General features: G+C 47.3%; 1 protein-coding gene across 1 annotated transcript in view; it reads left to right on the top strand.

The window, feature by feature from the left end:
• DENND3 (DENN domain containing 3) overlaps positions 1 to 17,221 on the top strand; it is a 583,137-nt gene that overhangs the window by 74,309 nt on the left and 491,607 nt on the right. The window contains exon 2 of the mRNA XM_078686126.1: positions 13,759 to 14,041. Coding sequence (XP_078542252.1) covers positions 13,759 to 14,041 — 283 coding nt within the window. The remainder of the gene's footprint in view (positions 1 to 13,758; positions 14,042 to 17,221) is intronic.

Here is a 17,221-nt window from a genome sequence, read left to right as displayed (position 1 = left end):
CCGGCCCTTCGGCCCATGCCCGAATGCCCGCATTGCCAATCCGCCCCTGCTTTTAATCCCCTGGACAAGTAGACTTTTAAAAATCCCTGTCTCAAAGGAGTTTTGGCTCCAAGGGCTGCGAAGGCATCCTCAGAGAGTTGGAGCGCTTAGAGCTGAGAAGGTGTGAAGCAGGAGTGTTCCAGTTTGGAGAAGTAATCAATCAATGGCTGCCAGATGTGAAAAAATGTGGATTCGGTGTGCGTTAACATGCATGATAAAAGTTCCATCGCCATGACATGCTAAAGGCGTGTGAACCACAGAGCAGTAGGCAGTGCGGAAGGTTTCTTCCAATGGAGCGCGAGCAGTTGCTTGGCTGCACCCAGCACATGCGCGTTAATGTGCCAATCAGCAGGAGTCATAGCAGTAAGTGTTGTGGGCCTAACACCCAAAATGGCCATGGTGTGTGAGTTCGGGAGGAGAAAGCCTATAGTATCTTTGATGTGTTTCGGTCTTCCTTCCAGTATAAGGTGAGTAGTGGGCAGGACCACCAACTGTGAATGAAATCGGCTATCTATGATTGACCGCACCAGCAGGGAGGGGAGGAAGTGGGGAACATTTTCTGTAAGCGTGTCAGGGTATAGAATTACCTAGTCGTTAGTTTATAAGTGGTTTCACGTTTGGGTATGCTACTGTATAGCTTAGGGGTGTCACGCTATAGCTGTTCCCATTGTTTCAGGGACATTTTCTCTTTAGAGTCTGTGTGCCCTTGTGTTTGCTCAGTATGAGGCTGGGGAGGGGAGGAGTGTTGTAGCACCTGGTATCTGTGGGAATTCAAACCCTGTTGCAGTTAGAGGAGCGCACCAGTGTCTCAAAGGGTGTGAGTGGCAGAGTTGCCCCCTGCGCGTTCAATGGTGTGAGCAGCCAGTGTCGCGGTTGGTAATATTTCAGTCAGGATGTGTCCGTGAAGTGGAAGTCTCTCTTGCAGGTTTTAAGCACATCCTCTTCAAAAAGTTCTTGGATCGTGCAGCTCTCGCCCTCTCTCCAGGCTAAAAACGATTGCGGTTGTAGGGCGTGGAAAAATCAGGGTTGCGGGTCAGAGAAGCGTTGGGAGAGGGGTAGGAAGTGAGCCCCCTGGAGATTGCTGTCCTGTCCCAGAGGTCAAGGACAGTTTTCATGAGGGTGTCTATATAAGCACTACGGGTCTCACCCCAGATAAAGGTATTCGCATTGAACGAGGCAAAGGATAGCAGCCTGGGGGATAGAAAGATAATGTTTGAAATAGATATAGGACTTTCAGCAGAAAAAACAACTTGACCGCGTTGAGGCGGCCAAGCCAAGATGTAGGGAGCAGTCTCCAAGTCAGCAGGTCTTCTAAAACTTATCTACATACCGACCAATTAGCTTGGGTCTATGATGGCAAGAACATAGTTAAATTCAAGCCTAGATAGCGGAGTGAGTGTGAGGCCCATTAAAAGGAGACCTGTGATTGTAAGTCTGGTATATCCTGTGGGGGAAATCGTTAATAACAATGTGGGGATTCGGCCATATTGATCTTGAATCCTGAGAGTCCCTCAAAGGATCGAAGAAGAGTTACCAGTGCAGGCAGAGCGGTCACAAGATTGGTAAGGGTGAGCAGTAGGTCGTCAGCAAATAAGGCAACCTTATGTTCTAGGCCGCCAAAAGGGATGCCCTTGATGTCCGCCACTGGGCGTATGGTGATCGCCAGTGGTTCGACCACCAGGGCAAAAAGTAAGGGCGAGAGTGCATAGACCTGCCTAGTACCCCTTTGTATGCATATGGGTGGGAAAAGCAGGCCGTTGACCCGAACCTGTGCTGTGGGCAAGGCATAAGGTGCTATGGTCCGAGATATCATAACCGGTCCCAAGCCAATTTTCTGCAGGACTACCTGCACGAAGTCCCAACCAACATGGTCAAAGGCTTTTTCCATATATAGGGAGAGGAGGCATGATGGGATGTCTCAGCAGTGGATCTTCTCGACCAAGTGGGCTACCCAGCGTATGTTCTCCGTGCCCTGGTGATGGCGTATGAAGCGACCTGGTCCGAGTTGACCAGACCTGGGAGGTATGTTGCTCATGACAAGGAATCAACCCCGATCAGCTGTACAATTTGGCCTGTAATTATGCGGTGATAGTACAGGCCCCCTTCTCTCTGTGCAGGCTCAGCTGGCCCAGTATAAGTTAAAAGCCACAATTGCTGGCGCCTGAACACCAATGTAAGGATGGATGGCAATATAGTGTACACACGAGGTCCTTCAGACTGACACCAACACCGCCGCCTCATTTAACAGTGGCACACCTTTCAGATATTTTTGTTTGTTTATGAAAAGTGAGTTGGCAGCAGTGGCTCAGCCTTCGCCCTTGCAAAACTCCGGTTATATGGGGGACAACTTTTTAAGGCTGCAAGATAAGAGATACATTTTCTAAATTTCTTAGGTTAAAGATATTTTTCTCCAACTCCTTTCTGGTGTAAATTTCAGGTGTAGGCAGGGGTGTAACGCCTGCTCCTGCAGTCCGTTTTCAGCAGCGAGGGCTCCATTTGGACCAAGGCCTATGGATAACTGTGAGAAATTGGAATATCATGAGCCCCTCACCAAATTCTGCAGAGGAGCCTCATCATTTGGGGAACTGTCACTAGGTTGATGTATTGGAGCCGACATGGAAGGCAGGGCATTCTCCAAGAGGTTTTAGAGCAGGAATGCTCTGGAAGACACCCACCTATTTAAGAATGAGATAAGTGAAGGGGGCTGTAGGCAAATGAGGACCGGGACAAAAGAAAGAGCGAACTGGTAGAGGAAAAAACAAGCGGGACAGAGACATAAAGCAGGAAAAATTATCATAGCAGAGAAAACGAGAGCGAGGATAAAAACATAGCAATTGAATAACACAGGATTCACAAGTTGTTTAGTCTGCACGCTTGATTTAAGTGTTGGAACATGGGTAGGCCTTAATAGTGAAATTAAAAGCACGACATATGCCCCTTTTCACAGTAGTTATCAAATTCCTGCTTTGCTTATCTGCCTCCAAAAACAGGAACACAATGAGTGAGCTTAATTTCCCCGAAATATACAACATGTTTTGTTTGTAAACTGCTAGGTTCTTATTTTTGGGTCGCTGCCTTATTAACATATGCCAAGTTTGTCACTGTCACAAACAACATGCAGTGGACCTTGCCAATGGGGAGCACTCTTCCATTGCTTTGGCAGGTGACGCATATTTTCAGAAATTAAATGTTTGAATTTTGCAGCTCAAATCGTGGCACAAGCACACACAGTAGAGGTTTCAGACAGCCAAAAATAAAGCCGGGCCTTTGATGCACGAATTTCCAGACGTTTTCCCAGAATCACGGTAAGAGAATAAAAAAGTGCATTGATTCTGGCCCATAAGCAGTTGGCATACGTACCTACATACAGTGCTACACTTACTGACGTCATAGCGGCTCAAGATGGCAATTGACAAGAGCACATGAAAGGCTGCTTCACGAGATTCCAGCAACAACAATTAAAATCGGAAACACATATAATAGACATGCTGTAACCGATCAAGCAAAAAACACAGTTGATGGACAGAATGTAGAACAATGTCATACATTCACCCCAGTACAAGGATCTGGGCCTAAATCCATCGTTTTTTTGCACTCCGCACCACCCTGGGTTAGACACTGGCTATATGCAAATCAGCTCTGACCCTGTGCCTCATGGGAACAGTCCAGTCCGAACAACCAAGCCATGTCTTTCCCAGACCGGAATCAAGCATCCAAGGACCGGTTTCTGGCTATCAGCCTTCATCAGCCTGGATAGCTTGACTCCAGTGGTGTGGAGAGCCTGGGACTCACGTCTGAGCATACCCAGCCCACTTGGTGTGAAAATTGCAAAAAACACAGTTGATGGACAGAATGTAGAACAATGTCATACATTCACCCCAGTACTGGGATCTGGGCCTAAATCCATCGTTTTTTTGCACTCCACACCACCCTGGGTTAGACACTGGCTATATGCAAATCAGCTCTGACCCTGTGTCTCATGGGAACAGTCCAGTCCGAACTACCAAGCCATGTCTTTCCCAGACCGGAATCAAGCATCCAAGGACCGGTTTCTGGCTATCAGCCTTCATCAGACTGGATAGCTTGACTCCAGTGGTGTGGAGAGCCTGGGACTCACGTCTGTGCATACCCAGCCCACTCGGGGTGAAAATTGCAAAAAACACAGTTGATGGACAGAATGTAGAACAATGTCCTACATTCACCCCAGTACAAGGATCTGGGCCTAAATCCATCGTTTTTTTGCACTCCACACCACCCTGGGTTAGACACTGGCTATATGCAAATCAGCTCTGACCCTGTGCCTCATGGGAACAGTCCAGTCCGAACCACCAAGCCATGTCCTTCCCAGACCGGAATCAAGCATCCAAGCACCGGTTTCTGGCTATCAGCCTTCATCAGCCTGGATAGCTTGACTCCAGTGGTGTGGAGAGCCTGGGACTCACGTCTGAGCATACCCAGCCCACTCGGGGTGAAAATTGCAAAAAACACAGTTGATGGACAGAATGTAGAACAATGTCCTACATTCACCCCAGTACAAGGATCTGGGCCTAAATCCATCGTTTTTTTGCACTCCACACCACCCTGGGTTAGACACTGGCTATATGCAAATCAGCTCTGACCCTGTGCCTCAAGGGAACAGTCCAGTCCGAACTACCAAGCCATGTCTTTCCCAGATCGGAATCAAGCATCCAAGGACCGGTTTCTGGCTATCAGCCTTCATCAGCCTGGATAGCTTGACTCCAGTGGTGTGGAGAGCCTGGGACTCACGTCTGTGCATACCCAGCCCACTCGGGGTGAAAATTGCAAAAAACACAGTTGATGGACAGAATGTAGACGGCTGTAATGCCAGAAACCGGTCCTCGGAAGCTTGTTTCTGGTCCAGGGAAGGCATGGCTTGGCAGTTCGGGCTGGACTGTTCCCATGAGGCACAGGGTCAGACTGATTTGCATATAGCCATGTCTGAACTGGGGTGGCAGAGTGGGCTAAAGAACGGTGATGGATCAAACCCAGATCTTTTGACTGGGTGTGAGTGTTTGATTGGTTCAGATGCTCCGTCCATCACCACCCCCTTTTGTACCGCTTTTGGCCGCCATAAGTGTGGCAGGGTATGCTCAGACGTGAGTCCCTTGCTCACTTTGCCAGTGGATTCAAGCAAGCCGGGCTGAAGACGGCTGTAATGCCAGAAACCGGTCCTTGGAAGCTTGTTTCTGGTCCAGGGAAGGCATGGCTTGGCAGTTCGGGCTGGACTGTTCCCATGAGGCACAGGGTCAGACTGATTTGCATATAGCCATGTCTGAACTGGGGTGGCAGAGTGGGCTAAAGAACGGTGATGGATCAAACCCAGATCTTTTGACTGGGTGTGAGTGTTTGATTGGTTCAGATGCTCCGTCCATCACCACCCCCTTTTGTACCGCTTTTGGCCGCCATAAGTGTGGCAGGGTATGCTCAGACGTGAGTCCCTTGCTCACTTTGCCACTGGATTCAAGCAAGACGGCTGTAATGCCAGAAACCGGTCCTCTGAAGCTTGTTTCTGGTCCAGGGAAGGCATGGCTTGACAGTTCGGGCTGGACTGTTCACATGAGGCACAGGGTCAGACTGATTTGCATATAGCCATGTCTGAACTGGGGTGGCAGAGTGGGCTAAAGAACGGCGATGGATCAAACCCAGATCTTTTGACTGGGTGTGAGTGTTTGATTGGTTCAGATGCTCCGTCCATCACCACCCCCTTTTGTACCGCTTGTAACCGATCAAGCAGCAGGTGGCAAAATACTGCTACTTTGCCTACTTCCCCTAGGTCTTGACGATCAGACCCTGCATGACCCTCCCGCATGCCCTTGCAGTGGTAGCACCTTGTAGGTCATTCATCTCCAAATGCTTTAATGTCCCAATCAACAGCATGCGGCACTCTACAAAAGACACAAATGCTAAAAATGAAAAGAGTTCCCCCTGGCAGGCGTAGTTTTGCTCTGTTCACCCTGGTGCCAACCAAGGAATGTTTGGGATGACACTAGAAAGGTGTAAAGCTTTGGCCATGCAACATTTCTTTTTAAAGCGCCTCATACCACACATCTGTGGTTCCAAGAACTGTACATAAGTTGTTGTGAGTATTTGTGTCCGATTACCAACATTTCTATGGCCACGGAGTACAGTTATTACCCATCTAATGGTACACAATACACAGCACCGCACTGCAGGAACCCGAGAGGGTGGGAGCGGGGGTGGGGTGTGTAGGGATTGGTGGGTAAAGGGCTGCTGCTCTTATGTGCAGGTGGCATGAACTCTTGACATGATTTACAAGCCGTGAGCACAGCAGCAATCTCATTTCACATTCCTGAACTAAGGTGACATACTAAGTAATGTGTATTTCTCAAATAAGCAACTACTTTGAAAAACACAGGGTAAAAAGAATTGTCTTTGAGAGCTATTTAACAGCGCACTTGGCAGACGGGAGTGTTTGAAGCGAGAGACTAGGCAACTAAACGACAGCAGCTATCTATGTTATCCGCATTTTGTCTTCTTTGAGAGCCAGACAGCACATCTTGTCTTTGTTCTTCCAGTGCGGAGTTAACTCCTTGAGGTCGGCTCAACTTTTGTCTCTGAGAGCTGCTTCCAATAACTTAACTTGGGGACCTCCCTCGCTCTCACCTCAAGCTCGGGGCTATGGTGCGTCACATGCTTTTTGTAAAGACTGTTCACAATGCCATGTTGCCATGTTGCCCTGTGCAGTGCGTGCCATCTTAAGCCAGCCTTGCTCATTTGTCAGCAATATGTACGCTGCGATGTTCAAGCTCATAGTAATAATGTAAAATCTTAAAGTAAGAGCTGCAGAATAACCCTAGGTTCTGAAAAAGAAGAAAAAAAATCAGAAGAGCGTTGGTCTGTATTTTGGATGCACAGCTTAAATACCTGCACGCTGAATAAGGGACTGTATTGGCATCAATTGCCATCTGCTCTCGATGGCTTAGTGTTGGGGTGTAAAGGGTTAAATCTTGCTCTGGCACCGAGGTCTGGCCTGAGTAAGCCATGCTGACCAATAAGGCAGCCGTAAAGCGTGCGCCATAGACAAACAGCAACGTGAGCACAAACCAATTTAAACAAGGAGACTGTTCTATTTTTCTTAATTAGGTTTTTTGTAAGACACATGCACACATACCTATTAGGATTTCATACTACGGGGTTGGATTCCAAATCCATAATTTATACAAAATCCTACAGCCTGATGGATGCAGGAATATCATAAAAGCATCACGCAAACAAATCAAATATAAATAATAAGTGCAACTCACACATGCACCACTGGAACTGGCATGTGTGGGGGGGGTGGGGTCAGCCTAATGGCTTATCAAGGGCAAAGCGAAACAAGCTCAATCCCCCTTGAAAGCAAGCCCAAAACCAAACCTACCCAAAAAAGGCCCAATTTATGTTGACTGCAAAAACAGTAATTATGGCTAGAGTGGCTGACTTTGAAGCTCGGGACCTGCGTTTCAGCCTGGGCTCCAATACTTTTGGAGTGTGGAACAAGTGAAAAAATCATGCAGTCGACAAACGGGCAAATCGGAGTGACAATTGATGTACACAGTAACAGAGGCACACAGTTCCAATGCAGGAAACAAGGAAAAAAATAGACCCCCCGAAAGAGCAGATCAACAACCATACCGTAATGATTCTGTAGTTAGTCCCTGCTGCTTGGGAGGAATGGAAGAGAAAAAGGAGGGACAAAGAGGCAGAGCTGACCATTAGCAAGCAAGGATTTTTAAAGGACTCTGACAGAGACAAATTAAAAGCAAAGGGAGGAAATGGGAGGAGTTTAAACTCCACAAAGCATATACAACAGGTCGGTAAGCGACCGCTTGTGTTGCCTATGCTCGACCTAATATAGCTGCACAGTGACACACTTTTTAGAAAGCCATTTTCAACTTTACAAAAGCATGTGAAAGACAGATTTGAAAGGCATTTTTCTGGATTGGTTTCTACCAAATGACGAATTCTATTCTTCTTGAACATGTGAATTAAACAGTTTAGATAAAATGGTTTCTCAGAATCTGTCTTCTGCGAACTTGTACAACCACTCGGTACGGGTACCTGACTTAGCATGTAAGTTTTCTTTTTTTTGCTGTGGTGAAAAGTTGTTTATTAAGTGTTTTTCAAGTTAATACAAAAATCAACAGGTCAGCATAGCATAGACCAGCAATTACGTATTACCGATGTGATAGGCGCCAGACTTAGCATGTAAGTTAAAGGGCCTTAAGGGGTAATGAGAATTGCATGAGTACCCCAGAATGGTGTACGTTTAACTTAGGGGACTGGGAATCGTGCGGTTGAATGGGATTGATAATAAGATCATGAACTAGTCTGCTGTGGCGTTGCATAAAACGGCAGGTGGAAGGAAGCATTGGAGAAAGAAAGCAATACGTGAGAAAGGCAGCCTGACATAAACTGGGAGGTGGAGTGGAGGATGATTCTGGCACTGAGAGGTTACCTGGGCCTTGGTATATTAGGAGTCTGGAAACACTTTAGCAGTATGTGGGGCGAGTGGAAGCTGTTTCACAGTGAATACATTACCCTCCCATCCCATCCCCTTCCCCAGCCTTAGCGTCACTTCCTTTGGAATATAGACATTTTGAAAAGTCAATAACTAAAGAAATTGGATTTAGATAATTTCTCCGACTGATGGGGTGGCTAATTAGTGAGTCCATGACTGAAGCACTGGTTTGCATTGAGGAAGCTCACTTGGGTCACACCTAATCCAATGGGCACTGCATCCTGAATGCCCTGAAAGGATTGCCCTCTATTGCAGAGCAAGAGGATTTGATGCTGGGCCGGACTGGCCATAGCGGGCACCCCCCGGTGCGCCGCACGGGTGGAGGCTGGTTTTGGGCCCCTGGGGGGCCGTTTTTGTTACAGGTCCTGTTTCCAAAATCGCCGAAAACAGGCCCCGGCAAAGAGCTCGGCGGCATCTCCAACCACCTCCCCCCAGTGGGGAGGAGGGGCCGGCCAAGCACAATCTCCCAGTCCGGCCTGAATTGATGCCTTCTCTTACTACCTTCCAGGGCCCATATTCTTCTGACAACAGTGCAGTTGCCCCCCCCCCCCCCCATGTCCCGTGCCCCCCCAATGGCCTGTCTCGCTGTCTGATTGAGATTTGAAATGTTTTTAATATCTCTAGAAAGAAAAATGAAATGTAGCAAGTTCTCGCTTCACTTTTACAACATAGCATGGTATTTGTTGGCATCAACTTGACAATCTTTGACATATGGAATTGTAAATAGGTAACAGTGAGTAATGGGGATGTGTGATATCCATGCAAGTATAGCTTTGTATTATTGCTGGTAGTATAGAACATTACTAGGTCATATAGAATGTAGAGCAAGGAGGTCTTGAAGCTATGAGAGAGTGGGCAACGGTGGATAAGGTTGGATAGTACCTTCTGGAAGGAATAAACCTACCAATTTTAATCTTCTTTCTCTGAGTAACTGACAGCCTATCACAGGGTGTTTTTCTCCAAGGGGTTCTGAGGGACATCAAATAGGCAAGGAGAACGAAGCTTGAGTTATCCGTGATGGCACTCAGAGTCCGAGGTAAAAAAAAAAATCTGTTATTCACTTTTTTTACCATGTTTAATTTCGTTATTCATGACACCCAAACTCCCTGCTTTCGCTTACAGACAATGCCAAGGGAGTACCACATTGAACATGACTCCTCCTCCCCGTTTCCCAAATGTAAAAAAAGAAAACTAAAACTATAACTGGGCTCCAGTCACCCAATCTGCCACTCTCTGTGCCATTTCACCCTCCCGACAGCAGAGAGCCAAGCCTTCCAATGACAGTCTTTCGGAGAGGGCTGTTAAGAGCACCCTGGAATTTCTTTGTGACCTAGCAACAGAAGGTAACCTCTTTTGTAATGGCATTTAATAGCTAGATCTAGTGTTCACGCTAGTGGCTCAAAGTAAAAGCCATACATAAGCTATAGATTTATAAATAGATAACCGTTAATAACACAATGTTTTTCACCCAAGATGTTCTGAGTGACCTCTAATAGACGATGACGGTAATAACCTTCTGCTTAACTGTGCGCACTTTTATATAGTAGGCAGCAATAGTTTGAAGGAAAAAGCAGGGAGCAGTATTTTGAAGGAAGGAGCCAGTATTAAGACTCGGAAAACATTTTAATTGAGCATATTCGTTCGATGGTTATAACACATGAATGTTTTTCAAGGAAACCTGAGGGTGGAGAAACTGTGGACACATGTGGCAGCCTTAAAGGTATTTGCTATCCTCGTCGTATCTGAGGCTTTCGCTGAATAATTAATCTGGGATCATTTTGTTGTAAAATGCTTTAATAATTTGTTTTAGATGAGGTTTGTTAAATGCAAGAATTCATCTTTAGCAGGTGCTCTCGATATAGGTAGTGGTGCATGCTTTTGTTAAGATTTTGTGTTTACGATTGGTGAAGATATAATCTATACCTTGCTCAAGGGAAGGAATGAAAAAAGAATAAATTACCATGGCTATTGACAGTGTTATGAGCTCAACTGAGTGTAGTCCCCTAGGGCCCATGACAAATTCCAAGTTCTGTTTTTCGGGTTAATAAAGGTGAGCCGGCAATTATGATCAGCAACCTCCAGTAAAACAAACTTCCCTTGATCTGACCTATCCTGGTCTAGAAGCAGGGTCATTGCAAGAGGAGGCAGAGAGCTGTTTATCCTAGGGCTTACACTGTTGGTCTGTGACTAATTTGAAGTAGAGCACACTAAGGTTAAACGAAAGATTAGTTTATTTTTATCATGGCTTGTGCTACAATACTGATGAACAATGTTCCATCTAATTTTTTTCCTCTGTATGCGGCAGTGGAGGGTCTCTGTGCGCTGCAACCATGGCTATGTGCACCAGGAACCAAACCGCGCGTGTCTGGGGCGCCAAATGGCACTCAAAACCTTTACTTTACAAAGTGAAAAGATGGTGCATTTTCACACATACAGCGCCACAATAAGGGTCTTAAGGGCAGATTGCAAATTAGATAAGCACGCCATGACATGATTTGGTTTGGTTAAACTGGCACGTTCTGCCCTGTTTCACTCGTTTTTGTTCCCCTCTGCCCTCTGTTCCACTCTTTTTTTTTTTTTGCCTTTCTGCCCTCTGTTCCACTCGTTTTCCCCTAGTTTTTTGTGCCCTTCTGCCGCGTCTTTCACTCGTTTGCCCTTTTTTGTGCCCTTCTGCCCTGTTTCACTCGTTTTCCCCTTTTTTTGTGCCCTTCTGCCCTCTGTTTCACTCGTTTCCCCTGTTTTTGTACCTTTCTGCCCCCTGTTTCACTCGTTTTCCCCTTCTTTTTAGTGCCCTTCTGCCCCGTTTCACTCGTTTCCCCTTCTTTTTTGTGCCCTTCTGCCCTGTTTCACTCGTTTTCCCCTTTTTTGTGCCCTTCTGCTCTCTGTTTCACTCGTTTCCTCTTTTTTGTGCCCTTCTGCCCTCTGTTTCACTCGTTTTCCCCTTCTTTTTTGTGCCCTCCTGCCATCTGTGTCACAGCTCTTGTGTGCTGTGAGGATGCGGGGCAGACTCTGGCCTTTTGTTTAAGTATTGCTGGTAATCAGAGCCCCTTCACGGGCTCCGATTAACAGCAATACTTAAACAAAAGGCCAGAGTCTGCCCGCGCTTTCCTAACAAAAGCGTCGACAGTTTCCAAACACAGCTTTGTGTTTGGAAACTGTCTACGCTTTTGTTATTAAAGCGCGGCGCAGACTCTGGCCTAACAGAAAACGCCCACATCAAAGAGATACTACACAAATTGTGTAAGTATAACTTTCTGTTTGTTAGTCCTGACGAAAGCTCCGCAGACCCCTCGGGCCCAAGGAGCTGAAACATGTCGACGATTTCATTAATATACTGCTAGATCCAGTAACTCGACCTAATTTGCAGTACCCTTATTTTTAACCACAGTGGACATCTACCCTTATTAAAAAAGATCCGGGTGGTTTTCGCCTGTTTTAACATTTTTTCCTTTTTTCATAAAATTTGTTTTCACACTTTTGTTTGCACACATATCTGGATACTGCACCATAGACCAGAGGTGCCTCTGGATGAGGCTGGCAATTCACTATCTTTTGGAGTACCCAATGATAACTGCCATAACTCTAATGTGGGGCGGATGAAACAGATAAACCGCAATCCAGAAACATTGAGTTTTTTGAAGATACTCTAATACATCTTGTAAAACCAAAGGTCTTTAGGTGTAACTAGTGTCCGTTTTTTGTTTTGATGAATCTATAACTTACCCAAGGGGAAAGAAAAGGATGCTTCACTCCCTCATCCCTCCATTCTGATTAATTACTGTCCAAAAATGGATGCAAGGATGTATTTTGTCTAAGAAAATAGTGGGGCGGAGTGGGCATTGGGTGCTATTTTTCTTGTGCAAAGATGTTTCCTCACGTCCAAAAATCAATGGCAGAATGTATTTTGTGTACAAAAATAGCGTAGCCTAAAGCGGCCCTTAAATAATTCTGTGATTAAAAGAGTGCAGAGGGCTATAACGTGGTTTATAAGCACAACTGGAAGAGGCAGCGGTTCCTTTGTTTAAGAACCACTGTAGGTTAAAGTAGTTAATTATGCCAGCGTAATTTATCAGTTAATATGCGTTACAAGAGTAACCCAGAATTACCAAATTCCTCCATTTCCGCCGCCAGGATTAAAAAATTCCACCCAGGCCTAGTTTTGTCTGCCTTTTTGTCTTAGATTTCAGTCATATCTAGGGCGCCCCTTTTATTTCTGGGGTAACATAATTTGATTACTTTCCTCTCTTTTCATTAATTATTCTGGTACCTAGATTATCAGTTTCACTTGTTTGCTGAGAAGAAGACCTACTTTATTTTGACGAGTTCCTTTCTGTGTGAAAGTCTCATTTAGCGCTGTGTTTCTCTTGGCCGGCTACAGAGCACGGCCAGGTGACAGCTTGGTGGGCGTGACACCAATAGTCTCTCCTGGCCTTTTCGCCTACTGCACTTGTTGACGCAATACATGCAGTGTTAAACGCGAAAGTTAGAAAGATTGCACTGTGCTGTTTGCTGGTTACCAACTCATTACTTGCTAAAGCTGGGAAGTGCCACTTGGCAGCCTCTCAAAAGGTTAAGTGTTGGAGTAAAATAACAATCCTAAACGTTGAGGGGCGAGTAGAAACCAGAATGGAACACAGACTGATTATAGGGTCCGGGACGTCTAGAGTCAAAGGCACATGCAAACCGAATCCAAGGAACTAAATTCAGAAGAGTTATCCAAAAGACAGCACATGCCAAGCAGCGAAGGGTTATAGAGGGCATACCCAAAATTCTTTAGAGTTGTGAGGACATGAGTGAATGCCTGAGTGAACACCTTATTGAGTTTTCCAAACCAAATGGCTCTTAGGGCTTTTGTAAACATGAAGTATGCTTTTGTTGGAGGTATCAGTTGCTGGTTTATGATCTTGCATCATGGGCAGGCTGGAGAACATGTAGTACTCTTTGGATCTAATCTTATGTGGCTTCTCACCTTACAAAATCTATAGATGCCTGGAATGAATAGCCGATCGCGTTACTGCTTTATCTCCTTTGTTTATCTTCTAAAGAGATCCTCTTCAGGAAATCGGAATGTTTTTATCTGAGGCTGGCCTGTGTCAAGATACCAAGACTGTTAGATTTCACGATTAGCAAACACTAGCAAATGGAATGACTCACTGCTTTCTTTCTCTCTGTTTCAGGTAGCCCAAAGGGGGAGCTTGAGAAAAAGTCATTCCCTTGATCCAGAGGTTCTGTCCGTCTTTGTTCCTCCGTTTGCTGTGAAGGATGAGCCTGCACCTCAACAAGCGATTTACAGTAATTTTAACAAGACGACAAGGCGGCGTTCATTTAGGAAAAAGAAAGAGAAAGCCAAAGCCGAAAATGTAAATAGTCCCACTGAGGAACTAAAAGATCAGGCTACAGAAGATGTTAGTGTTCCAAAAGATATTGATCTTGTCGGATTGCCCCAGCTCTGCTTTCCAGGTATGAAAGAATATATTCGTTTTTGGCTGTTTAGCTTTAGTCCTTTGTGGGGACAGTGGCACTGTTATATTTCATTTTTTTACATAAGAATGACCGTTTTCATCCATATGCATTTATTTTGCACATTATCTTTATCTATCCACGTTTCTTGTCCTCTGTGAAAGAAATTCAATTATAGATGCACATTCTTCTGATGGGTGAGTGAATTCTCACTTGGGTGCCTGTAGTTTGGTCCAATAGCCACCCATATCCCAAAACAACAGTACTCCTCATGAAACATTTACATTATACTACAAACATCTACAAGCATTTGTTTGGGGCGAGGCACAAAGATAGCTGAAGATACATGACATTCAATAATTTAAACTTAAAGAATTGGCAGGATAAAGCCAAATGTGGGGCCAAGGACCTGGTTGTGAGGTCTCCTGACACGTTTGTGGAGTTTGCAGGCTGATATGGAGGGTAAAACCTTCAACAAGGTCCTTCTGTCCCATGGCAGTGCGCAGGAGAAAGGTAGGAGCACTTTGACTAGATGTCGCATTAGCTCGTTAGTTTTCACAGACACTCTTCTGGCCTTAATAAACATTCCGCCAATCCAAGAGATTCCAGTCCAGCCCTCTACCATCCCTGGTTCCCAGCCAGGTTTGGCTGAAGCTGTGACGAGGCCCATTTAAAAAAGGCAAATCTGGGTGTCCTGCTTAAAAGGACGCTTCCATTAAAATTAAATGGATTCCATTTTGTAGTAGTACATTTACATATTTTTAATAAGTCTCTCTCAAGCCAATCCATGGTGCATAGTAAATTCAATGGTAACCTTTTTTGTTTCTAGTGAACACAGTGCTCAGTATTGTTTTCATTGTTTTTACGTTTATGATTAAAAAAAAATACATTTTACGAAGGCTGACAAAGCCAGTAACCAAATAACCAAGTATTCAATCAATCAATCAATCAATCAGGCCATTTGTATAGCGCACTACTCACCCGGGAGGGTCTCAAGGTGCTTGGGGGGAGGGGTTATGCTACTGCTCGAACAGCCAGATCTTGAGTTGTTTCCTGAAGGCGAGATGGTCCTGGGTCAGCCGAAGGTGGATGGGGAGGGAGTTCCAAGTCTTGGCAGCCAGGTAAGAGAAGGATCTTCCTCCGGCGGTGGCTCTTCGGATGCGTGGTACGGCTGCGAGGGCGAGGCTGGTGGACCGTAGCTGGCGGGTGGGCGTGTAGAAGGTCAGGCGGTCGTTGAGGTATTTGGGGCCCAGGTCGTGGAGAGACTTGTGTGCGTGGGTGAGGAGCCGGAACGTGATCCTCTTGTCGACGGGGAGCCAGTGCAGGTTCCTCAGGTGGCCGGAGATGTGGCTGCGTCGGGGGACATCCAGGATGAGTCGGGCGGAGGCGTTCTGGATGCGCTGGAGTCTTTTCTGTAGCTTGGATGTGGTTCGGGCGTAGAGGGCGTTTCCGTAGTCCAGTCGGCTGGTAACGAGTGCCTGGGTGACAGTCTTCCTGGTCTCGGTCGGGATCCAGCGGAAGATCTTGCGAAGCATGCGCAGGGTGTTGAAGCACGATGAGGAGACGACGTTGACTTGTCTGGTCATCGAGAGGGAGGAGTCCAGGATGAAGCCCAGGTTGCGTGCGTGGTAGGTTGGCTTGGGTGCGGTGCCCAGGGCTGGGGGCCACCAGGAGTCGTCCCAGGCGGAGGGCGAAGATCCCAGGATGAGGACTTCCGCCTTGTCCGAGTTCAGTTTCAGGCGGCTGTCCTTCATCCACTCGGCGACGTCTTTCATCCCTTCGTGTAGGCAGGTTCTGGCGGTGTCGGGGTCTGTGGTGAGGGAGAGGATCAGCTGGGTGTCGTCGGCGTAAGAGATGATGTTGAGGTTGTGCTGGCGTGCGATGGCTGCGAGAGGTTTCATGTAGACGTTGAAGAGGGTGGGGCTGAGTGAAGATCCTTGCGGGACGCCGCAGATGACTTCGGTGGCCTCGGAGCGAAACGGGGGAGGCGGACTCTTTGTGTTCTTCCGGCGAGGAACGAGATGATCCACTCCAATGCCTTCTCTTGGATACCGATGTTGCTGAGGCGCTGGACTAGGGTGCGGTTGCAGACTGTGTCGAACGCAGCGGAGAGGTCCAGGAGGATGAGGGCCACTGTTTCCCCCTTGTCGAGCAGGGTCCGTATGTCGTCGGTGGCTGCGATGAGGGCGGTCTCGGTGCTGTGGTTGGCTCTGAAGCCGGACTGCGAGGGGTCGAGGGATCCGTTCGTCTCGAGGAAGGCGGTCAGCTGTCTGTTGACGATCTTCTCGATGACTTTGGCAGGAAAAGGGAGGAGCGAGATGGGGCGGACATTTTTGAGGTCGGTGGGGTCCGCTGTAGGTTTCTTCAGGAGGGCGCTGAGCTCTGCGTGCTTCCAGCTCTCCGGGAGGGTGGCGGTGTTGAAGGAGGCGTTGATGATGTTCCGGAGTTGGGGTGCGATGGTGGAGTCGGCCTTGTTGAAGACGTGGTGTGGGCAGGGGTCGGTCCTTGATCCGGAGTGGATGGTGTTCATCATGCGGGCTGTGTCTTCGGTGGTCACCGTGGTCCAGGTGCGAAGGGTGGCGGTGGGGGGCGTTGGTTCGACGGTTGGGTGCGTGGGCGGTGCGCCGAAGCTGTTGTGGATGTCGGCGATCTTGCGGTGGAAGAACGAGGCGAGGGAGTCGCAGAGGTCTTGTGACGGAGTGATGTCGTTGGTGCCGGTGCTGGGGTTGGAGAACTCCTTGACGATGGTGAAGAGCTCTTTGCTGTCGTGGGTGTTGTTGTCCAGTCGTTCCTTCAGGGATTTCTTCTTGGTGGTGCGGATGAGCTGGTGGTGCTTGCGGGTAGCGTGTTTGAGGGCGGTCATGTTGTCGGTGGTCCGGTCGAGGAGCCAGGCTTTCTCGAGGGTGCGGCAGGTCTTCTTGGAGTCCTTGAGGTCGTCGGTGAACCAGGATGCCTTCTTGCTTCTGGGCCTGCTGGGAGGGTTCTTTAGTGGCGCGAGGTCGTCGGCGCAGGCGGTCAGCCACTGTGTGAAGTTGCGGGCTGCTTCGTTGGGGTCCGTTGTGTTGGCGGGCGGGCTCTGGCTGAGGGAGGTGGTGAGTTGGTCCGTGGTGATCTTGCTCCAAGTATTTGTAAGGTATTACTTTTTTCTTGCTTTAACATAAGCAAATTCTCTTTAGAACG

This window comes from Lissotriton helveticus, chromosome 4_1 (assembly GCF_964261635.1).
Source record: "Lissotriton helveticus chromosome 4_1, aLisHel1.1, whole genome shotgun sequence".
NCBI classification, from domain to species: domain Eukaryota; kingdom Metazoa; phylum Chordata; class Amphibia; order Caudata; family Salamandridae; genus Lissotriton; species Lissotriton helveticus.
Note: the sequence above shows the minus strand (reverse complement) of the source record. Positions and strands in the feature narration are given on the sequence as shown.